Genomic DNA, 25,041 nt, shown 5'->3' on the forward strand with positions numbered 1-25,041 from the left:
ACAGTTTTTCAGGGCAATAGTGAGTCGGGTATTTGTGTTTGCATATTTCTGCTGTATTTACAAGAACGAGGCTGTTCTCTGATGGTTGCAGACTCTGCAGTTGGGTCTTTTAATGTGTGTGTGGACAGCTGCACTGTAAGTAAGAAAATGCTCTATTCATTCGGCAGAGAGATTTGCTTACCTTGTATTGTACCATTCAGTTACCTATTGAGGTGTTGCCCTGTGAATGTGCTGTAGTAACAACAGGCAGTTGGGAAAGCAGGTAGCAAAACAATAGCCTGAAATAAAATACTTTCTGGAGGCCTCTCAAGGGTGGTTAATAGACAATTCCTGAGCTTTTAGCTGTTAAAAGTCTTCTTGGAGCTCCAGCCAAGTTACAAAACATGTTTTGTCTGGCAGTAGTATGGATCAGTGAGCCAAAGGGTTATGAACAGTTAAAAAAAACCCTTTCTGAATTTGGGCCCTTATTTTGGAAAAGCTGTTGAGAGAGTATGAAGGAGGAAGGGCTTCTCGCAGGTCTCCATCATAGGAATTTGATGGTTAGGTAAGTGGGGTTTGCAGTATGTATTTGTTGTTTCAAACCTGTATTTCGCTGTTTTGTTTTTCTACTGATAAGAGTCATTATTGGTTGGAGAAGGCTGCTTAGCTATTTTATTTAGGATGTCCAGAGCCTTTCAGGAGGGAGAGTATGGAGTCCTGGGAGAGGGGCCAGGGAACTGCGGGCACCACAGGCTGCGACCAGGTCTGAGCAGGAGCAGGCAAGGACCCACCGCTAAGCTTGGGAGCTCAGAAAGGTGCCCCAGCAAGGGCTGGAGTGCAATCCAAATGTGCAGACTCCAAACAATGACGCTGTGGCCACCTTTGTTATTTTTATTGAAATTGCATGTGGTGCTCTGTGAATGTATAAAAAAGAGACCCTGAAGAACATTGTGCATTAAAATGTCTAGTTTTAGGTTGTCATTTGTTAGAGTATTTTTCTGAAGATAAGACACAGGGTTTTTTTAGGATGTTTTTTTGTTTATTTGGTACCTTGAATGGAAAAATTCTTTTATAAAATGAAACTTCATTACTTTGTACAGTTCTGGGACAGCTACTGTATGTTTTCATGTTGCTCTCATTGGAAAGCAAACATAAATATAGTTACACCACTGTTAAGTGCTGTGACTAACCTAGTGTTACATACTGTTTAAGATTTTGTGCAGCCAAGCGTGTTATCTTTCACTGAAAGAACATGTTACAATTTTATTTTAGTAATCAGAAAGGGTTTGCTAAGTGTACATGACAAATGGATTGCTTCTTGCAATATTGTGAAGAATATTGTAAGAAATTCTTGACAATGGTTTCTGCTCCTTTAGTGCCAAAGAAGTCCTGTTGAAAAAAATCTGTGTATCCTTTTTGTGTATTTTCTCCCTCCATTGTATACCTGTATGTGTGTGTATGGGGAGGGAGACAACACCCAATCTGAAAAACATGCTTGTTTTGTTTTCCTCTGTTTTGTTGCCAATGACTTCAGAAGTAAGAGGACTGCTTTCATGTTTTTCTCTTTTTATTTCACCAGCTGAATAGCTGATCTCTACTTCTGATTGTATTAGTTAGGGGCCTTTTCCTCTCTTACTCCAAGTAGACACAATGTCTTCTTCCTTGGTGCTGTGAAGTTTATCATGTAGGTGACCTCTGATTTTTAATTTGCAAGCAAAACAAACTTTATGTGAGCATATTCAAGCAGCATGAACCTTTTAGAAAACTGTCTTAAGTACAAATGTACTTATCTTGGCTGATGCAATAGCTAAATGGAAGCAGAAAGAACTGTTTGAAAACCACTTGTATCCTGTATTTGTGGATAACAGGAATGCCAGAATTACAGCCAACTTGACCAAAATGACATACTTTATATATGTTAGGGCATATGAATGAAGCATGCTACCAAGTTAATTTGCCCAAAATGGGAGCTGATTTTACAGTGAACTCATTTCTTTGCTTCAGCCTTGTTGAGTTTGCTTTTTAATTCTGTGAATTAGTATTAATACACGTGGGAGGACGTTTTCTTTGGATCCTGCATTACATTATTCTGAATTGTGTAAAAGCCCTGTGAGAGGAGTTGAATGTCTGTCTCCTCATCTACCCTGTTAATGGGCTTTGCACTATGTATTTTTGCACCTATTTGAAGCAGTGATACTAGTTTTCCAATTACTGTTCGAGCTCTTTGACTGTGCCGACAGGTAGTTATGCAACATGTCTGAGTTGCTTCCCTTTTCCCAAGAGTAAGCAAGGACTAACGGGACAAGTATTGGCTTCTTTGTGCAAATTAACTCTTGTGCAAATTAACTGAAATTCGGAGCTGTGGATACTTTGAACAGGTCCTTGACTAATGAAGATGAGAGGCTACTATCTCTTAAAGAGTGGATGGGTGTCAGGAGAACTGGATTTTGTTCTAGTCCTTTTGAAAAGTTGAGTACAAATTCGTATGGCATTTTTGGTTTTCATCCATTGTAGGAAGAGGTGACATTTATTTAAGGTTAATCAGCTGAAATGGCACTGATTGTTCTAGTGTAAAGGTTAAAGAAATATGTAAACCCTCATGTGTGTTTTTGTTATGGTGCTACTTGAGTGGCCCAGTGATCTGCCCTACCGGCCTCCAGTGTCTCTTTCTCCTTTAGACACCTCCACCATGCCTGTGCTGCGTCACTTAGAACAGGGAGCATCTTTACCAGATTTATCAGCAGAGGCACCTCCAAATGAGGCATCTGTGTCTGGTAGAATGCTTTAGTGTGAACTGCCAGGTGGGAGTTACCTGAGGGAAGGGCTTCCAGGGCAGGATCCTATATATCTAGATCACAGGATGACTCAAAGTCATAAAGCTATGGTGCATCACTGACTTGTTTAGATACTTAATTACATTGCTCTAGCTCTCTGCTCTTTCCTACGATAATAATACCCATCTTATGTCTGGTCTTTTCTAAAGAAAAGTTAGGATAGGCTTCTCTTCTATCTTTGGAGTTTGTCCTGTTGATGAAAAGCAAAAGGGGTGGTAGTTAAACTCATGGATCTTGGCCACCTCTGAGGAAAGGCCCTCCTTCCAGTATGAAATGGCTAGCAAACTCTGGCTGAGCCAGCTGTGCCAGTTTTAGGAAGTTTCCATCCCTGTTTGCCACCTGACCCTTTGGCAGAAATTCCGGCTCCCCCAGCCGGGGTGGTGATGTAGGCAAAGCAATACGTCTACGTGGGGTGCTGGAGGGCTGACTCGGTGTGTGTACATGTGGTAGCCCCCAGCCTGGCTGAGCAACCTGAGCATCTGTGTGGCATTGCAAGTGCCCTGCAGTGTGATGGAACTGAGGGGAGAGTGAGCTCAGCCTCTCGGAGTTAGCTCCATGATTATGCAGCTGCATCCTAAGACTGCGTTTTGGCACGTGCATGGAGGTTTTTCACCTCTAATTCATTTCCCTCACTTTCTTGCCTGCTTTGTGTAAGTGTGACCTAGAGCATGAAGTACCAAGGCTGATGTAGTGCTCTTTGCTCTGCAAGCAGTCTTATGTATTATTCCGGGATATTAATTTAGTTCCCTTTTTTTAATTAGGAGATTTTTCCTCTGGGGTTGAATGATTTAGATTACTTGCTGCTTATCAATGGTTTAGTGGATGTAGCTGGATTTTGGAAGAGAGCAGTTTATATGCATAAAAGAGGAAGAAAGAGATCCTGCTTCTAGTGCTGGTGGATCATCTTCAAATATTTGTGTGACTGTAGTTAGAAAAAAAAGGCACCGTGTATTTGTGTTACTGTTGTAAAGCTCGATGTCTTTTTCTTTAGTGTCCCAAACCATGTATAACTCTTGTCTTCCTGCCCTCCCCCCCCCCCAATTTATGCTTTAATTAATACCTAGAGTGAGACAGAGATCACTGTTCAACTCTAGACTTCTTTTGGGGTGTGTGTTATATAGATTTGTTGACTGTATTTTGATAACAAAATTGACTTCTGCAACTATACCAGAAATGTACCAGTTCTGTGGACTGGGGAGATAGCTTTAGCTGTAATTTTTAGTTAGTTGATTTGGTTTTTTTAAGGGATATTAGCTTTTAAGTCTTATCCTTTCCTTCATAGTTTTCAGAGAGCCTCATTTGTTTTTAGTGCCTTCTCTAGTATTAGCAAATTAAACACAAATCAGTATGGTTTTGTCGCTTCTTTAAAATTGTTGGTTAACTTACATTGTAGACTCTCTGCATTAATTTATTTATTAGAATGAACCAGAAAAATGCTTGAATTACTGCTCCATTAGAAAAGCACTGTTAATTTAGGCATATAAATCACAGGAGTATATGCACTGCAGGGGATGTTATTTCAAACTAATAATCTGGAATAGAACAGCACCACTTTGTTTAAAGGAAGTATGATTCTGCAGCCATCTATGCATTTGCTACTGAAAAGGGATATGTTTATAATATCAACAGAGTGAATTTAGAGAACCAAGTCACGTGCCATGGTAAAAGTGACCTGGAATGAAATATTTTCACAGTTTTATGTTGTCACTGTTTTTCATTCATTACACATACACACATCCCTGACTGAGATGGTTTTTGTTTTGTTTATTGGTTTCAGAAGCCTCCTGGCTTTTCCTAAGAATTATTTAGTGTCCCAGATCTGCCAATTATGAGCTTCTCAAGCTATGGGCACAGAAGCAGAGGGACAAACCTTCAGGCAGAAACATGGTGCAAATAGCACTGAAGCAGCTGTAGACAAAAGGGCAGGCTGTGCATTTGCTAACATAAGAATTGAGTGCACTGGAGTTGCAACAAAGGCATATGAAAGGTGACAAATTTAGCCCATGGTAAACTTGCCTTTGGGAGAGAGCTCAGTCTCTGGTAAGTGTCAGGTGTTCACTGTTTTTTATTCAGGACAGCTCCACTTGGCACAGATTAACCCTTTTGTGAACCTCTTTCCTCGATCTCTGTAACTCACATGCATTTGAGTTTCTCTGGTCATGTTGTCTGATTTCACTTGAGGGACAAAGAAGCAAAACTTGGTAAAATATTAAGGGTATGTAAGGTATTTCTCCTGTATTTCCAGGCCTGTGCTGATCCAGGTGAAACCATGGATGCTGGACATCTGGATATCATGGCACTCTAGGTTTACATGAACTCAGTAGCCAGAATCCAATATGGCTTGCATGAGTTGCATGTCAGAATGCACAGCGTGTCTCAAGCATGTTGACTTACTGAGCACGAGCAGAACAGCTATCAGTAGAGCAGGCAGTAGAGCAGCCCAGGCTTTCCAGATGCATTCAGTGTGCTATGTATGAGTGTAATCTTTCTTGTTTCTACATGGAACAAATCTTTCAGAACCACAGTTGAAGAAGATGGTCAGCCTCAGCCTAATTTTTCTTCTTACAAGTTCTTCTTCAGTATCTGCAAGTTGCCAACAAGTAGCAACTTCAGACAGTATACATAAAAATCACTGTCCTTACCAATGAAGACTTGTGTGGTATATTGAAGTCTTTGGACTGGTTACACAGCCTTCTGGAAGCAGAAACATGGCAAACACTAGGAATTGAGAGAAGAGGAAGAAAACCCCATGTGTTAGTCCTCAAAATTGGATTACCTTGGCATTTGTCACGTTCTGTAGTGTTTTTACTTTGCGTTAAAGCCTCTTTCTGGTTTGATTGCTGGGAAGTATCCATTTCATGTTCCCCTCCCCAGGAAGGACACCTGATTATGAGAACTGAGGCTTGGCCCTGTCTGGTTGTGTATTACATCACGTCTCTATTCAATGACCTCACTTTTTCAGTGCTTGTTTGTGTATTGCAGCTGTTGCTGCACTGGCTCTGTGGAGGGCTCCTTGAAGCCTGTGATCTATAGGCTTTGACCCCTTTGGAGGGAGCATTATTGAGTACCAGTGTTTCAGACAGCTGTATTTCATTCATCATGTCTTTATAGTGACATGATCATTACAACCAGGGTCAGATCACATATTGTGAACCTTGAGGAGCAGAAGAAGGTTATGTTTTTCTAACTAATTTACCAGGCTTCAGAAACTTCATAGAATTAATTGATTTGTACCACGAGTGGGTCAGTGATATACTTTGAATGCTGTTATGTATTTTCATGTGGCTGCAGGAAAAGTGAAACTGCCCCCTCACCCTTATCCACTTTTGCAAAATTATTATTTTAAAGCAAAATTCTTCTGACTTTTTATTAGCAACCACCACAGATGCTTAGCTTCTGAAACTGCTCTGAGGCATTCGACTGAGGAGCTGAGGTTATAGGCCCCATGCTGATGTTGTTGGATGAAGCACTGTGGTCTTTGTCATGCAAAGAGTGGGCATAAAGATATATTAAGTTAAAAGCCGGGTGTTTGGCATCTGTACTTGAAAGGGTTATATATACTTGCTTCCAGCACCTGTGTTTTTAAATTAGGGCCTTAATTACATGCCTGTGTATGATAACAGTTTCTGGGAGTGACCTCATTAAAAATGTACCTTATGATCATGATGATGTGATCATTTGAGGCAAAAAGCCAGGTTTTGTTTTTTCTTTTAAATGGATTGGGCAGTGAGCACTGTTGCTTTTTTAGCTTGGGAAAAGTAGTGTCTCCTGGAGCTTCTTTATTCACCCTGGAGTAGATGTCAATAGAGTGTCCCATTGCTTCCACCTCTCTTGACCACTGCTTAAAGAGAAATCTATACCTGAAGATAGAAGATCTCTTAATTTCTCATCTAATTTATGACCAAGGGGGAAGTAGGGCCCTTTCAGAATTGGTGGGAGCTCTGCAATACAACTGAATTTGAAAAGTCATTCTATCACAGACACATTGACATGGATGTTTTCTTCTCCTTGTCTTAATTTCTTGCTGCACTTTTGTGAGAAATACTAGGATATAAGAAAGGGAAAGAGAAGATATCTGTACCCAGTCTGCAAGAAAATAAAACATGATAATGTAGACAAATTGAGTGATCAGAGGACCCTGACACACAAGAAATGGAAGATAAGGCTGGGGGTTTGTTTCAGTGTTGCAATTGTGGAAGGAGGTTTTGAGATTTGATTGCTGTGTTTTGCTGACATCATTAATGTTCTTATCAGAATAATGAAGTTAATTGTCTAATAATACAAGTGTTTGTGTGTGGGCAGAACTCAAATCTTCAATGATGTTCTGATGTCTTCTGATGCTCTGTTGGGTAAAATTTTGTGCAAACCTGCTAACAAGAAAGCGATCATTTATTTATGGTGTGTTTGGGAACTTAGCCATGTAATTCAAAAACTTTACAGTGATTTCTTTAAAACTTCTAATTTTAGTTGTACAAAACTTTTGTGTTGATAAAAGCATCAAAGCTCAACAAAAGGAAAAGAAAACATATTTAGAACTTTAGGCAATGAAAGATCTTGAGAAGAGATGATAAACAAGAAGTGGGTAGAAAAGTCGTGATTATACACAGGAATCAGCCTTAATTGAATGACGTTTTCCTTTCTGACTTCTGTGAGAAGGCCAACAAAATTGACTGAATCCAGGTGAATTTATTGAAGTGGTTGATGGATGATGTATAACTACAGCAAATCAATGTTACTGTGAACTTAGGCTAAGGATGATATTCACACTAGAAGCAAATTTAGCTAAACTGGGTGTATACATTAATGTCATACTTAATAACTGGGTAAGGTTAAAGTTACACTTGCAAGCCTTGTTCTTACAAACTAAACTGAGACGGACTGTCCTTTAACGGACTAATACTTCACTTGCACTCTGTAAACTAAGTAATAAAGTCTTCTCTGAAGTGAATAGATGGCAAGAAAAGGCAACAGTAGCAACTGCATGGAGCCCGCCCAGGAAACTGAACATTGGTGGTAGTTTTTTCTAAGGAAAAGCACTTGCACATTGTTGTGGAATACAATTACCAATGTTTGGTTTTGTTTTTGCGGTTAAAAAAATCAGCCAACCAACCAAAAAAAGAACCTTTCACCAGCATAAAGAATCAAAGAAACCACAACTTCTTACAAAAAGAGGAAATAACAGCAATACTTCTTTGAGATGGTTGACGATAGTTCAACATGATTATAGCATGGATTTTGTCTCACTTATGTTGGCTTTAAAGCTGTGATGATAACATGTTGGGGTTAAAGTCTGTCTGTAGTAGAATAAAGACCTTTGGGGCCTTTTTTTTTATTTAGGTACTGCCTAGCTTAAGAACATAATAAAGACACAAATTATGTGCATAAACACCCTGTGTCAGAGTCGAAAAGGTAGAGCATGGGAAAGATATAGCATGAAAAAATTTTGTCTGTGATATGTTGAATTTCAGCTGAAGGCTTCCCAGTACTTCTCAAATGGTAGGTGAGCAAGTTGTTTTTCAGCCATGTGATTGAATAGGTAGAGATAATAGGCCAGGGGATCCAATGCTTGAAAGGCATTCTGTCTTCTTAAAGTTGTGTCTGTTTTAATTTTTCTCTCTGTTTTGATCACCTGCTGAGCAGTTTTGATGGCAAGAGCGTAGTGGTGCTTGGAAAGAGCCTAGAAAAATGCTTAGAAAGGGCATGCTTATAAACTGCATCTGTGCTGCAATCAGGATACCCACTGACTTGTCTTATTCAAGGAAGCTTTAAATTCCCTTAAAACCAGGGCGACTGACAATGGTGTGGAGTTGGGCCTAGCCTGAAAGGCCTGCCTATGGAATGGGGAAGCTGTTAGGCGGTTTGCTCTTCTAGAGCAATCTGTTGCTGTGCCTCTGATGGTGTTGGTAGCTGGGCCATATTGCTGCTAAGCTGACCTTGGTTTGCAGTCATGTATTTGCCTGCAGAAAAGGCTGCCTTTGTTTGTGCTGGTGGTTCAGTGCTGGTGGCACATGGGTCTTAGGCTGTTGGGGAGTGGTCTCACCACAGTAAAAACTACTGCTGAGCTGGGTGAGTGCCCACCTTTCCTTCTTATTTGTAGACCTATAGCAGCTTTTTCTCTGTCAGAAATTCCTTTAAAAACAAAACGTTAATGTTTCAATTACAGTTTTTGAAGCTGTGTTCTGTCCTCTACCAGGATGATTTTTAGGGTGTGTACAAGAGTGATCACTTGAGATTGAAGCCTGGCTTGCAGGAATTGGGTCTTTAAGCTCCTGAGGTTGGGGATTTTGCCACCAGCTCTCAGGGGGCTGCTCAGCCCAGCCAACACTGCTGCTCCTCATGGTGCTCCATGAGCTCCTCATGCCTTGTGTAATTCAACAAAGAACTCTGGAGAGCGGATTGACTTGGTCATCAGAAGAGTTTAAGCAGTCCCAGAACAGGCCAGGGAAAGGATTGTCTGAGAGGAACCAAAGGCTTGGCTGCCTGGAGAATGGGGACAAAGAGCAAAGGCTGTTCTCAGGTTTACTTTCCTTATTGGCAGACTGTATTATACCTCCATAGTGAAAATTAAGATAGCCCACAAATCGAAGAGCTTGCAAATCATTATTCTGGATAAAATGATAAAACCCAGAAGGATCTAGTTCACTTGACACTTCTGTAGCTTGCTCTGACAAGCTGACTCAGTTGTGAATTCACAGTAGTGAAGTAACCTTTTAAAAGCTCTATTCTCTCTGTAAGATTCTTGTGTTCTGAAATGAGCAGTGGTTAAGCAGCATTAAGTGTATGGATCAGTGCTTACAAATCAAAAATTCACAAATGAATTGTTCTGAGAAAGTTTGATTTAGAAGACCTTTGCATCAGAATCTTGTGAAGGCTTTTTGGGGAAACAAGCTGATTTTTTTGCAGATTTTCAGAGACATAGGTAGCTTACAACCCACTGAAATTTTCTGTATATCTAGAAGCTATCTACTGAGTGTTGAGTACAAGTGTAACAGTTATACTTAACTCCTAAGTTTGAAGAGCAGAATTATTTGTTGGGTTTGCATTCAGTGGCTTGTAATTTCTTTTTTTTTTTTGAGCCTGGTTTCCGACATTTGTTTTTGGAAGTTTGTTTTCCATTTGGCTGTTCAAAATTGGTGTTCTCAGATAAATGGGGATATTTTGTTACTACATGCGTTTTGTCAAGTTAATATACTGTATAAGAAGCTGTATGAGTAACTCATAGGCAGTATTAGTGTGATACATTTAAGAATCCTCACAAACCCAGAAATTATAAAAATGGCTTTTATATTGGATAGGAACATATTCATTTTTAATAATGAACAGCATTAGATAATTGACATCATATGACTTTAAAATCGGGACAAAGAATAATAGCCCTCCGTCAATGATTATGTAGTGAGTTTTGCCCTGCGTATGGAGCTTGCATTTCTTAGGCAGACAAGACAGTGTGCATTTTAGGAGTAGGCTGAAACTGCCAAGTATTTTTTTTGCAGCATGTTGGAGGCAAAATTGCTTGTCTGGAATGTGGCAATTCTTGAATTTCTGTCTAGGGGAAAGCCAGATTCAATCAGCTGTGTCACTGCCCAAAGCTGGCCTGGCCTCTGGGTTTCCTGCCTGCTAAATATGGAGTGGGAGCAGGGGGCAGGGAGTGGGGGTGGGGATTCCAGTTGGGATTTGTTGTCTGCTACAGAATTTCCTAAGAAGGAATCTATCCAGCTTCATACACCTGCATGACAAGGGAGTAGGGACATTGTTCACACCTCAGTTGTTTAATTGCCCTGACTGTAAGAGTTAAGTGTGTGACAGAGAAGCTTTCATGTGTTTTCCCCAGGAGATGATAGTTACTCATCAGCTAAACTGTTGGATGTATGGTTGGCACTCGGTAAGCCAGCCATTTTCAGCTCCCACCACTTGAAATAAGAAAGTATGGATGCTATGGGAAAGCTCTGTACTGCAAGGGACCTCCCTTTCTCTTCCCATTGCATGTGAGGATAGCAGTGGGCATTCCAGCCCTGCTTTCTTGTGCAGAGACAGGAGAGTTACTTGCTCTCTTCTTACCATTTCTGAAAGATGTTTTAAACTCTGAAAGAAAAGATTTCTTTAGCAGAGGAGAAATGTGAAACACTAGAAATACTTTACTAGAAACACTAGAAATACTTTACTAGCTGTAAAAGAGACCGTCTTATAAAATGTAGAACAGTATAACAAAATATCTGAGTTTGGGGACTGGGAATATAGTGGTGACTTTTAAGGATTTTAAATGGCCGAGTACCTGGTTCCAGCACTCAAGCACCACTCCTCTCTTGAAAGATTGATTGTCTTAAGATATCAAAATATATGAAGATGAAGACTTACAGTGTAGCTCAAGTAATTAGGGACAGAGAGGTTGTCACAGTTGTGTTAGATACAGCGGGTACTTTGTGTTTTACAGATGATAGAGATGGAAAAAAGGTTCTGTGGGGAAGCAGGAGAGGAAGAAGAGGAAATCAGAGTGCACCTGAGGACAGCAATGAGGCTCCTGCAGTAGTGTAGAGGAGCAGAGCTTGAGTGAACCCCTCTGGACCTAATGAGGAAGAGTGTTTTGTCTTGCACCTGTTTCTTTGGGAAAGAACTGCCTAGGCTTGAAGGTTTTTATAACTCTCCACCCATTGGTTTGGGTTTGGGTTTCAATTTGTATGTACCATGGAGAGTACACAAAAGACTTAATTCTATAGATTTATTAAGATGAAATCTTTCTCTGGCCCTTAGCTCTTGGGATGGTCCAAGGTCAATGTTTTTGAAACGGTGGTTTATGGCAGTGGCTATTGAGGAAAATTTTTTAATGTGTTATTTATTTTATTTTAATATTAAGTGGAAGTAAGTACATTGTACTTAGCTAATTAAATGTTTAATCTTTAATCATTTAATTGTTGGTAGCTAAAAGCAAATAAAATAGTTGTAGAAGACTTTCTTATAAAGTGCTTGCATTGTGGATGAAATTGCATTTCCTCTGTACCTGAAGCTTTTGTTTTGCTTCCTGGCTTTTAAAGTTCTTCATTGTGGTTGCTGTGACACACTTAGAGAGCAGTCTCGTCAACAAGGATCACTGCAAAATGTTTAATCTGGCATTTCTAAGTGATGAAATTAAAGAAGATAAGAATAAAAGCACTGGAATAGCAAAATCTATTTCCAGCTACTTCTGCATAGAAACAGCGTCGTATGCAGCACACCAAAATGCTTTCAGTTGTAACTGCTGTCCATAAACACAGAAAGAAGCTCTGTGTAGGAAGAGGGAAGGTGTATGGATGTTCCTTATTATTAACACCATGGATAGGTAATGGGAGGGCTTTTTTAAATGATGCCTGTATGCTCTTTTTTCTGATGGAGGGAAGAAGCACAAGAGCATAAAAAATTTTTCTTGGAAAATGCTGGAGCCCGGGGCCTTTTGAAGTAGATGGAATGTTCTCAACTGGTAATTTAGCCAAGTACTGGAGGACTAGAACATTGAAAAAGCCTGGTACATGGGGAAGGTATCCTGCTGAGGCACTTTGTAACCTGAATTGTGACAGTGAATCTGTGTAATGGCTGTATACAGATAAGAATGAAAGTGGGGAAAAAAATTTGAAATAAAGGTGTATTCACACTAGTGTGCTAGTGACCTATTTATGTGTAATGTAGATACAGAGCAGGAAAACCACCTTTGGGGTGATATGCCTCATTGATGAGTTACAAGTGAAGGTATGTGGTTGAACGTGCACCCCTCCCGCTCCCATCCTCTACCCTGACTGGGGTCAGCCCAGGCTGGGTCCAGTGCTGTGGAGAGGACTTTGTATTGTTGAAGTGCTGCTGCTTTCGCTTTCCTATTTTCATGACTGAGAGCAGGCTTAAGTATTGCGGTAGGTAGGTCTTCTGGTATTTAGTGCTTTACTTTTAAGTTTTTTTCTTGTTGGGAATTGCGTGGTTGTGAGCAGAATGATGAGGAAGTTTTGCAGTCCACAGGGGATTGCGATGGCTTTAGTGCACCGTATTGGATGTCTCTCACGATGTCATGAAACTCTGTTCTGTGACTGACTGTTTGGAAGTACAAGGGAGCCTTGTGCACATACGCAATAGATGTCTGCCCTTCCACAAGCAGCTCTGGTTAATGGAAATTATAAGAGACAAAACTTTTGAGTGTAAAGTCTCTAAAGCAAGGGAGTCCCAGTCTGCACCACTGGTGATCAGATCGCAATCTACTTCAAGTGACAGGGTTTGGCAGTTGGGGTGTCCATGGCTCTTGTTGCTGTCATTGGTAATATCTGACCAAAGGTGAATTTCTGTCTCAGTTTCTTCCGAAATCCCACCTTTACTGGAGTACCTGGGTTGTTTGCTTGTTGCAGACAGGGTTATAGCAAGTGTACATGTTTCTTTGTGCTTCAGGTGTTAAAGAAGCACAATTTGATTCATGTGTCTTTTGTAAACAGTTTGCAGGGCTAGAACACTGCTTGTAGGTGGTAGTGGAAGTGTTGTGAGTGCTATCAGAGGAGCTAATGAACAAATTTGGTTTAGTCTGGAAATTCTGTCTTAATTTACTGATAAACCTCCAAGCTATGTTGTTTTTTCTCATACTTCAGAATTAGGGCCTTTTTACTCAAAGCTTCTCTTTCAAGCTTTGTCACTTCATTTTGCCTTTTTGTTTAGGCAAATCTCTGCGTGTCTGTGACTTGATTTTCATCAATTCTAAAATGAGGATAGTTTTCTCTTAACTGTCTTCTAGGCAGGGCTCGTTCATTGTTGCCTGTGAAGTAGAAACTGCTCTGGAGATTTGAACTGCTCTCCAATGCTAAATAAGCATTTCTGCTAAAAGGGTCCCGTAACTTAGTCTGAAAGGGAAATTTGTGTGAAGCACTCCGTTGTGCCATCTTGTGGTGTCCCGTGTCTTGTTTGGTACATTAATATAAAGGTGCTTCTCTTGTCTTTAAACATAGCAGATTTATTGCCAACTGTTTTAATATCTGAGCACACATTTTTTGTAAAAAACCCTCAACATTTCAACTAAAACCTATTCCCTATACCATCCTTTGCTATCCAGAAAATATGGAAATTGGTGACCCATAACAGATCAGGCTTGAGTTTTGAATGCAGTGTGATGGAAAGAAAGACCAGGGAAAAGCTGTGCTCTGCACAGCGTGCCAGTGGCAGGCAGGCTTGCTCTCTGTCCATAGCTCCACTAAGGGGACCTTGCTGGGGCACCAGGAAGCAGTGGTTGACTTCAGGAATGATAACAGAGAAACATGCAACAGATCAGACCTTCATGGGGATGGGTGATGTAGTTACTTGAGCTGTAGAGCTTGTGCAGGAGAGAATTGTACTGATGCAAATAACAGCTCCCCTTACTGCTGCTGCTGGTCTGCTCTGGGATGTGTTTTGGTCTTTGGCTGGCCACACAGGCACCAGCCACTTAGACAAGCCTGGGAATGTATTCAACTTGGCTCAGGGAGGGAGAATTTTTTTTTAATGTGTGAATTGAAATACACTAACCCTTTCAAAAGGGATCTTCTCCAGCTCCAAAGACTGTTTAAGTATTGGTGGATAAATAAGTAGACATTTGGAACAGGAGTGAATAAGGTTTGTCAATGGGTTTATCATAGATTACACTTTAAAAGTAACTGAAACCAAATGGTCAGAAACAAATTCAACCTCAGACAACTGAGAGGGCTGCGTGGATAAAAGTGGTGATGCTGCAAGCCCTCAGATTGGGGTTGAATTGGGCTGCTTTGCTGGTGTCAGCACTCTGCAGAGAAACCCACCATATGCCAAGTGATGCCACTGTTTCAAATGATGCAGCATACGTGTTTTCGTTGTGCCTGAGCTAATCAGCCCTCCAAAAAGCCCTTCAGGATGTCAGCTAGCCTCTTTGTGTAGGGAGGCTCAGTGCTTTTAGCAGGAACTGCCTTGCTCAAAACCAGCTCTAATATCTCTAACATGTTGCTGAAAGGAGCCTTTTATCTAATCGAACTCCAGTTGCTTCAGGATGAAGCATTTACAACATCAGGAATGCAACCTGGGAAATGAGTGGTCGATCTTATAGGGACTGAGAGAGACTGGATGCTCTAATATGTATTGATTCATCCGTATTTGAACAAAACAAAAACTGTATTAGTGCTGCTGCTTTACCTCACATTATTGTGTGTACATTAGATATTGAATCAGCAGTAGCAATGGAAAGCTTATGATAGAAATCATAAAGCAACTAATAAGGGTGGAAACTTAAAAATGATGATGTTTTGGATAATAATGGTAATGAGTAATGATAAAAATAGGGATGGTATAACTAAGAGGTATATACAGAAAAGCAACTGTCTTCTGGTTTCAAGGCATTCTCAAAATGATGGCTATCTAAATCAGAAAATTTGTTCCAAATGTCTCCTTCCTCAAGTAAATTATAATGGAAGAGACTGAATCAATTTTTATGCTGACAAAATGGCAAATGCTGGGAGCAAAAGAAACTACAGTGGAAGGAAAGGTACAGAGAGTGTATTTTAAGAAGTAAAATTGAAGCAGTTGATGAAAAAAAGGACAGAGTTGGTTGCTGGGGGGAGGGCTTTAAAGTGTATCAATCAGTTTTCAGCAAGAGGAAAACATTTGTTTAATCCATAATTTTTTTGAGATTTTAGGAGAGGGGAGTTTCAAAACATCTGTGGTAGTGAGTGGAGTGAGCATGGTGCAACTTCCCGCGGCCCATGGAGTGCTGAGGTGGTTCCATTTTGTTTCATGTTTAGTCATGAAGCCGTGTATGGTCACTGTGTTTTCCAGAGCTCTTTATTCCTGGGCATTTTAAGAAGGGTAGTAGTGGTTTTTAAAAGATTTTAATTTGCTTATGAATTTGAAACTGCTTTGAATATAGATAAGGTGGCTTGAGTTGCTGTGGTCTGTCTGGCAAAATAGGTGCAATTAGCACAGAGCTGTGTTACTCTAATGATTTTCCCAAGAGTGACTGCCAGGTAGGGTGGCTGGGTTAACCCAGTGGAGCCCTGTTAATTTAACTTACAGTGCTAAAATGGATAGTAAGGCTAGGATTTGACAATAAATCACAAATGCTTCTGTATGTTTATGTTTTAGTGATATACTCACTGAGGATCTGTGTTCAAATTAGTTTTATTTACTGAAACAGATTATTTATTCTGGTAAATTGAAGATGACCTTGTAGGTCATGAGTCTCTGGAGAAATAATTTGCAGGGTAGGTTTTTGGTAAATGTTTCAAAATTTTGACTGGTTTCATGTACACTCTGAGCAGTGTAGGGAGCGTTATGGAATTTGGAATGATAAAAACATTTAAGAAATCATCAACTCGGGTGTATGTGTGTGAGTTGGAGTCATTTAAAATTCAAATCATAATCCTATTTTATGCTTAAAAAAGACAGAGTAGGAAGACAGACAGAAACTGCTGTTAACTAAATATAATTCTCTTTTATCATCCCTTCCATGGAACAACAGCCAGGTTGTGTACCCTGTATAAAATTTGCCTGGATGTGCTTGCTGCCGTCATATCAGTACTTGCAAACCTTTTGGCTTACATGTGTGTTAAAGCGTGAATCAACTCCTAAGTGTCTTTCTTTACCCTGCATGTGTTTATCTTTTGATGGGCTCTTTTAACATTATTAATGATTGAATACGACTTGTGACCAAACAAAATGGTTATGGAGGAGCGGGGCTGTGACGCATTATGTGGAACAAGTCAGATCATTTTCTTATCAGATGATAAAGCGAATTATACACTGTGCCCAGCTGACCTTCCTGATAGGTTGTGAGCCAAGGGAGTACTTTGTTCAGGATTGTCCCCAGAATTAGGGGGTCTGCTCCTCCGAGTCTCTGGTTTTCAAAGTGCCTTGGATCATGAAACTTCTCCTGTACTCAAGGTTCTCCTGGTGCAAAAAGAATGTAACAGTGGCAGAACCTTCTCAGTAGAGATGCTTGAGGATTGCTAGAGTAATAGTGGCTGCTTCTCCTTTTAGTTTCTTTGTATGAAGAAGTTAAAACCTCCAGGAAATCTAGATGCTTCTGAAAGCCCTAGATAATTGTGCACTTGTTATTCATGTCAGATGAATGCACAGAGACCTGGGTCTTCCTTCACAAAAATAACTCGCTTCTTAAAAGGGGACTTGGGCTGACAAGTGTGAAAACACCTCTGGTGCCTCTGCCTTTGGCGACAGCATGGTATGTCATAAGCAAAGGCATAGAGTGATACGTTGTTTTAGGTAGTCTGTAATACGTATTCTCTTGCCCTTGCAAGTACTAACAACCATGCAGAATCCTATTGACAAAGACATGGGTGAGCCGGTACCTTAATGACCATTATCTGTTTATGCGCTGCAGCCTTATTGAGGAGAAGGAGGTCACTGAAAACCGTTCATGTTTCACAGCTTATTCAACAAGTCTCAAGTTGAATAGGGGTGCAGGCTACTTTGTTTCTAAACATGAACAAAAATGGTGATGTTAAAGTGCAGATGTCGCATAATATTTCAAAAAAAACAGAAAAAAAATCAGAAAGCAGTAAACTAAAGCTGATCCTCTCAAGGGTCATGGTGCATACTCATGGATTTTAGGAGCTAAAATTGTGAAAAAAAGCAAAGCCTCCTCTTAGCCAATTCTGCCATTGTAAAAAAAAACATAAAAAAAAAATAATTTAAAAAATCTAGACCTGCTGTTGTCAAGATGGGGTATTAACTATGCAGTAATAATTGACCTTGTCTTCAATTGCTTTTATGTGAAAATCAAACTCTTACTTGTTTGTGACAGTCTCACCTGTGAAAATTGTAGAAACCTTGGTGTTATGGGATTAGAGGGCTCAGTCTTTTTTTTGTACCATTTTATTGCTCAAGGTTAGCTCTTTACCTACTGAGTGCAGAATATCATCTTACAGCAGTCCTCTCCTTTGTATATAAATGCATCTTAAGGTAAGTGGGTATTTCAGCTTTGTTGGTTTTAGAAAGATCACTTTGGGATCATTAATACATCTACCACAAGAATATATACTGACATGTACTCTGTTGGAAATGCTTTTCCAACATAATTCTGTTAGAGCCTTCTGGTTACCTGGTTTGCATTTAACTTTGTTATCTGGACTGCTCATGTGTACTGTAATCATGTTAAATCGACCCTGTCAATGCTCGTAAAGTAGCTTGAACCCAAATATGCAAGCAAATGTTTTATAACAAGACTCTGTCATGATTTTCCTGCAACCAGCTGTCCCACTGTGGTGGCATAGACACGAGCACTGATCTCTCTAGTGTTGTAGACCACTACCTAGAAGGTAAATATTGAAAGCAGTTCGTCAAAAGGTGTCCTTTTCTCTGACTGTCTCACTTGTGCACCTGAGATGTGGCGACCAGAAGCAGGAGAAGCTGTTTGCAACTGCTCTGCCGACTGCCTTGGAGCGATGTTTTTGGTGATACCAGTCCAAGGAGGGTGCCTGATCACCTACCCCTCTTCAGAGCTGAGCAGCTTGTTTGTGGGTGGGTTTGTGAGTGAGTCTGTGAATAAGAGGGGCACTCTTACTGATAGTGAAGCTATTTTGTGAGCACATAGGGGTGTGATCTTCCCCAGAGGGTCCAAGGAGAATGGTGTGCACCAGCTGTGAGTGGCTATCCTGAGGAGGTGGGTGAGGGAGGGGAAAGATAAGGTTTTATTAGTATGAGAGGGAGCCACTGTCAGGCTCAACTGTGGTTGTGCAGTGAAAAAACCCCTCAGGTAGGCCCTTCCCCTTTCTTCTCTTTGTGCGGGATTGTAGAAGACATACTTGGGATAGGTACAGCTAAGAGGAAAGCAGAAGAGATTCTTTCTCCCCCACATGTGAGCAAGAAGATGAGGCAGGTCTGTCTGACAGGACCTGGACGTGCCAGGCAGCATAAGGTGGCTTCAGTGTAGGGCTTAGCCTTACACTAGGTATTGTTTGTTTTACAGTGGTTTGGCTCTATATCAGTGGTAACCAGAGCACCAGGTCTAATCACATCAACCCTGAAACAATCTGCTAATATCCGACATTGGTACAGAACTTGTGCTTTTAAGTTTTACCAAGGTGTGATTCAACTGAGATACTAAAGCTGAAATCCAGCCTTTGAAGTGTTTGAACAGTGTTCAGAGCTAGCTGCTCGCTCTCTGAGCGAGGAACACGTTTTTTGTCAACCTGATCACCTGATGTTGGATACTTACTGAGCAGAGCTGAGTTCAGGAGGTCCTAGCTGTGTAAAAAGCTCTGCACATGCTGTGGGATTTTGATGCAGCATTCAAATCGAGTTTGTTTCTTTTTTTCTTTTTTTTTCTTTTTTTTTTTTCTGGAAAAAGATGTAGCCAACAGTACATAATTCTGTAGGCAGGTGAATCAACAAAGAGTACTGTAGTTTTGCCATATGAGTCATCCCTTTTGCAAAGTGTAAAATCTGTGAGTGGGATGTGCTCCTGGAGATTGGAGGGATATCATATAGAATCGTTATATTTTGATTGGCAGTAGCTTCCAAAATACAAGTTTTGCTGTGTTTTCTTACCAGAGTTACTGGTCTCACTAGTCTAACTGCGTTTTTGCTGGATAAAAAATGAGGATGGTATCAATAAGAAATCTTTGTATTCTTGCTCTAGAAATGTACCAAATGTGTCGAAAAGAAAATGTTTGCTTACGGTTTCTTACATCACCAATAACATCATGTTGTGTAATTTTTTACATTTAAGGACATCCTGTGTTCCTGGTAGGACTTCTTATCCTTGCTTCTTTTTAAAATATGACTAAGATTGCTATTACATGTTCTTGAGAGATTGATTAAACAAATTTCTTCAGTTCAATGGTGTGCTAACTAGCTTGTAGCTGATCAGATTGCTGAAGTCTCATCATTGTGGTCTACTGGATCTGATTGCAGTTTTGCTTCCTTCAGTGTATGACAGCAAAGGGAGTCTATACTCAGTCTGCTAGAGGCTTTTAACCTCTGGTTTCAAGATTTTCCTGGAAAAGAATCTTTAATAATATTAAATATTTCTTACAAATTCTGTTCTTTTTGTTTTTTTGTTTTTTGTTTTTTTCAATAGGTGTTGGCATCATGTCGGGCTTTTCTTTTAACATCTCGGATTCCCACCAAGGTAAAATCACTGTGCTTCTGTAATTATTCTGAGATTTTAGATACAAATGTAAGCTACATAAACTAAGTAGCAAAAATTTAGCATATTTTAGTTATACTGGTACATCTGTTTAAAAAAAAAACATAATTGAGGGATGATAAGTTGCATGGTCTTGAGTTAGAGTGATGCTTCCATTAGTGTATGCCTTAAATGAATTTGTCAATACATACATATATATATGTATATATATATATATATATACCATTTCAGAGGAATTTTAACTTCTAGAAATGCAGGTGGCTGAAGAGTTATGTTGTAAACTCCAGCTTGAAGAACTGTGAAATGAGCCTGATTGTCTTTATAGAGGGACAGTTTATGTGCAAACAAGCTGATGGCATTATTCCCTCTAGTGTTTGTAGTGTCAAATTAGGATTATATTTGATTTTGAGGTAGAAACTGTGTTGAGTTTTATTAAATTCTGTTGTTTTCTAATGATTTCCGTTCATTTTGAAAAGCATCTTGGCAACCTGCCTTGCCAGTGCTGGTGAATTATTTTTGCTATGCCTGTGACAATTTGTAATGATTGTTGTAGCAGAGAAAGATAATTTCCATATAAATAAAAGTGACTGATGTGGAAGAACATCTCTTGTCCAGCTTGGAATCAGTGAATGGGGACTTGGCACATGTCCTGTTTTGTTGTATTTTACACATAAGTGTGTGAGTATATATATACTTTATAGAAAAAACAGAATCAATAAATTGAATGATTAATACCAGATTTTCAGTTATGACCACTGGTAAATGTGACCGTCCCTACCTATAATTTGAAGATGCTGACTGACAGGTAGGGTGACTATAGCTTGAATTTCTGCTGAAACTTATTTTCCTCAGTTGATCACTCTGTCCCTGCAGCACAGATGTCTCTGGTTGGTTGTCTGTTGGCTTTTGGATCACTGCAGTTTTTAGCCAGGGCTTTCTAAGGCAAGGTTTGGTGCCTGCTCGCATGGAAGCATAGATCCAGTGCAGTGGCATCATGATAGACAAGTGGTGATCATGATCTTGTTAAACGATAGCAAAGCCGTTGTAATTCATCAAAAACCTCTTGAAGGCTGGGGCTTGGAATACTAAGTGATAACTCTAGGTCTAGTTTAGTGTTTCAGACAACTCTGAGAACTCCTTTTGTTAAATAGATTTACAGTGTTGAAAAACTTGGTTTAGTTTTCATGAAAATCTAGAATATGTATTCTGTACTTCTATTGAAGTGTGACTCTAGGGATAGAAGGAAGATGATGAGAAACTGTGCTTATGATTTATATTTCATTAAACTTTGTACATCTGAACAGCTGTTAGGATGGTTGAAAATGCATTTCTACCAGGGTTAGTGAAACTTATTGAATTTACTAATGTCTGTAGTATTTTCAAAAGCTGCTCAGAAACTTTCTGAGCCCGATAGCTTCCATGTAACTGTCAGGCAGTAACTCCTAGAAAGACAGCTGAGAACATTGAGCAAAGACACATTATTTCTTTCACAAAGTTGAGGGGGGAACCTCTCACAAAATTACGCACGCCAAGTGATGACCAGTTCTACTGATTGTTATTGCTACATTCAATTCCAAACTTCACTTTTCCTTAAACAATGATGTTGAGATGCATCTACTAAACAAGGATCAAGATTAAAAGTTGATTAACTACAATATCAGCTAACATCATTACCCTTAGAACAAAGATATTACGATAACTGCCTCTTAACTTCACACTTGGGCCCAATCAGTTCATTCCCACTAATCTAGATGGACTGATAGGGAAGGAAGGGCAGTATTCTTGCTAGAGTCCATATAAAACATAATTGCAACATTAGTAAATGTTGAGTGTGTTATCAAGCACACAAATAAGTGTGTGAAATATTTGTGGGAATATAATTCAGATTTGTGAATGTATTCCTAGAGCAACTTTCATTAAGTTTTGGTTGAAAAAATTGAACACTGTGAAATTAGCTGTCTAGGTAACTGAAGGGTTCCTAAACGAGAGGCATGCATAACCTTTTAAGAGGATTTTTAAACCATATAATTTTCAGTAATAAATGAGATTATGCTTTTTAAAAACCTTGTAAAAAATATTTCTTAGTTTGAGGTAGAAGATGTTTAGAATGTGTTCTACATTTTTGCTGCAAAGCAAAGACTGTAAAATCATATTTTTGAGTTAGAAAAATGAACCAAAGATGAACTGTAGAGATATTGCCATGTTTCCTGGTATTTGTTAATTCTAGTCAAGAGGATTTTTGCAAACTGAATTTTTGAGTCTGGGTCTGTGTAAACTTTTCTCAGGAATAGAAATGTATTTTTGATTGTGTGTACATATGTATATGTTGGCACATACAAAATACATTATCAAAAGAAGAAATTTCGATCTGATAGGTAAATAATTTTCAGAATATGAAGGATTTCAATCACAGGAACTTTCCCCTTAAAATTTCATTGTGATTTAGGTAAACAAATGTTGGATAATCTCATGTTTGATTAATTTGACTAGCACTGGAGAAAAAGAGCTTTTCACTTCTCTATGTGTAGTCTAGCTTACTCCAATAGCCAACAAGAGCTGCTACAGATTTTTTGGTGCTGGTTTGTTTGTTTGTTTGTTTGTTTTTGGTTTTGTTTGATTTTTTGGGGGGATTTTTTTCATGTGGGGGGAGTTGTTTGCTTTTTTTTTGTTTGTTTTTTTTTGTTCTTGTTTGGTTTTCTTTTTCTTTCTGGCCTAAGCAAACTGCACAGGGCCATGTCATCACAAAAGATTGCCAGTCTTAGCTTAGAAATAAAGCACTGAAGAGAAGTGAATGCCTTTACCCATGGGAAAACGCAAGGTGTTGGTATGGACTCTGGGAAGATGCTCGCGCTGGTTCTTCCTCTCCTGCCTCAGTTCCCTGTGCTTGTCTGCATTGTAACCAGATGCAGCGACACCCCTGAAACTGCCTGTGTGCTGTGGATGCTGCCCCTGCAGCAGAATGTGTGAAGTGAAGCACATGAAGTCTCAAAAACTTCAGAGTAAGGTTCGGTCACTAAACTAGGTTTTTGGTGGAAGGGGAACTTTGCACAGAAACGGGAGGGGTGCTTATATCTTCCGATGCTGCCAAATTATGAAGGCGACTGCAGGGATCAGAAAATAGACAACAAACAGCAAAGAGACAGTAGTAACAAAAGTTTTCTGGAAAGCTTTTTGCTGGTTGTTGTGGTTGGAAACTATATCCTCTGTTCCTGTCTTCCGGATGTGCTTTGGCAGCCTTTACAGGGAGGGAGTCTTGAGAGCTGCATCTGGGTTCTGAGCACCTCAGTAGTCATTCAGGGTTGACTTTTTAAAAGATTGTCACAAATACAGAAATAGAATAAATATGGTGTTTGCCAGTTAGCCTGGGAGCAAGCACCCTGACTGTGAACCTAGGATAAGACAAAGTACAGGAAACTGTGCAATTTAGACAGACTGCTCAGTTACAATGAATGACTGCTCAGTTACAATGGGTTTAATGATAACTAAAAGGAAATGACCAGGCTAATGTCTTGCCCTGTAGTTATGACTCAGTCCAAGAGGTTTGTTTCTTTCTGTATATCTCAGCTGTCAAGATGTTTGTCTACACAGTTGTGAATTCAGATCTTAGCACACTCCCTGTAGCCCTAGTGTTGTCCTTGGAAAAGAATTCCCCATCTTCTTTTAAACTTCCATTTGGATTCAGTATGTTCTTCCCTGCCTGTTCTGACTGTTGTCCAAATACCCCACTCAGACAAAGCTAATGTATTGCTTCCTCTCATACTTAAGATACTCTAAAGCAGTCTTGAGCATTTATGTGTTTATATCTGTATCAATCTAGTTATATACAGTATTTTTATTCTCATATATATATGTAATTGTGTGTGTCCCTTCAGCTTCTGTGCAGTAAAATTTTTCACATCTATGATCAGTGTAACTAATGAAAGAATAATTGTGAAGCTGTAAGGATTGTAATTAACGATTATTCAGTCACAGGAGTACACATCAGTAGGGTATTGTATTAATGATGCTTTTTATAGTAACATTTTGCCATAAAATTTATGATATGCTTACGTGCTTATAGCTTGCAGTAAAATGCCCAGTATGGTATTCCTATAACCTCTAATAATGATTTGAACCTGTAACAAGCAAGTGTAAGTATTCTTTTAGTGAAAAATGTGATCAGATAAGATATTAAAAAATATTTAGTGTCAATTACAGAAACTGATGTCAAATACCAGTAGCCTTGCTCAAGGTTTTCTTAACCTCACTGAGAAACGTAAGTGCTCTTTAAAATAAGATGATGTTTGCACTAATGTGGTGTTTTCTTTTTTAACTACAGTTAGAACTAACTTTCAGCTACTTGGAAATCCAGGGAGTAACTTCCAGTAAACCAGGTCAGGTGAGTGTATTCTAGATAAAAGATACTTGTTTACTCATTACCAAATATGTTCCAATCTAGGAGGTAATACTCTAACATGCAAGTGTCCCTGTCCACTGAGCGCATTGTACATTTGCGTTCTTGTATTCATGCTGCTCCAAAGTCTTAACAATAATGATAAGAATTTAAAGAGTCAGTTTTAGGAATGTGTCGTGCAGGTGGGATGGTGATAAGAAATTGGTTTTTTTCCTAATTCAGTACGGTACAAGTTTTCATTTGTATTACAAGTGGATATTTTTCTCAGAAGTGATAAAGCAATGGTGGCTGGTATGCAGTAATCACCACACAAACTGCAATGGCTTCTCTGGTGTATACCTTTATGGGCAAGCCAAAAGCTACCGCTTACATCACAGGCAGAAATGCTTTTCTTTCAACTGTTCTTAGTGCCGTTACTCTATACAACACAAAATATATTTGACAGCAAGTTATGTGCCCAAAAAAGTGAATGTCAAAAAGAAGGTGCTGAAAAGAAGAATGCCTTTAAAGTAGTTTTAATTCATAATATGAACATATTGTCAAGATTTGACAGTTCAATTGTATCAAAGTCTTCATGTGTTTCATGCGTGTTTGACTTTTAAAGGGCTTTTTAAGAATAGGAGCGCCTGAGACGCTATTTGAACTCTGAAAAGCTCTCATTGTATTAGTATGTCATCTCTTTAATCTGACTTTTGAAACTGTCCTTAAAGGAGGGGAAAAAAAAGGTCCAG

The 25,041-nt window shown here is 39.4% G+C and overlaps 1 protein-coding gene across 1 annotated transcript in view; it reads left to right on the top strand.

Annotated features, from left to right (window-relative positions):
- Nucleotides 1-25,041, top strand: part of CARMIL1 (capping protein regulator and myosin 1 linker 1) — a 193,274-nt gene that overhangs the window by 59,967 nt on the left and 108,266 nt on the right. Inside the window, 2 exon segments of the mRNA XM_032681955.1 lie at nucleotides 19,849-19,899; nucleotides 24,236-24,295. Coding sequence (XP_032537846.1) covers nucleotides 19,849-19,899; nucleotides 24,236-24,295 — 111 coding nt within the window.

Source organism: Chiroxiphia lanceolata, chromosome 1, assembly GCF_009829145.1.
Source record: "Chiroxiphia lanceolata isolate bChiLan1 chromosome 1, bChiLan1.pri, whole genome shotgun sequence".
In the NCBI taxonomy this organism is placed as follows: domain Eukaryota; kingdom Metazoa; phylum Chordata; class Aves; order Passeriformes; family Pipridae; genus Chiroxiphia; species Chiroxiphia lanceolata.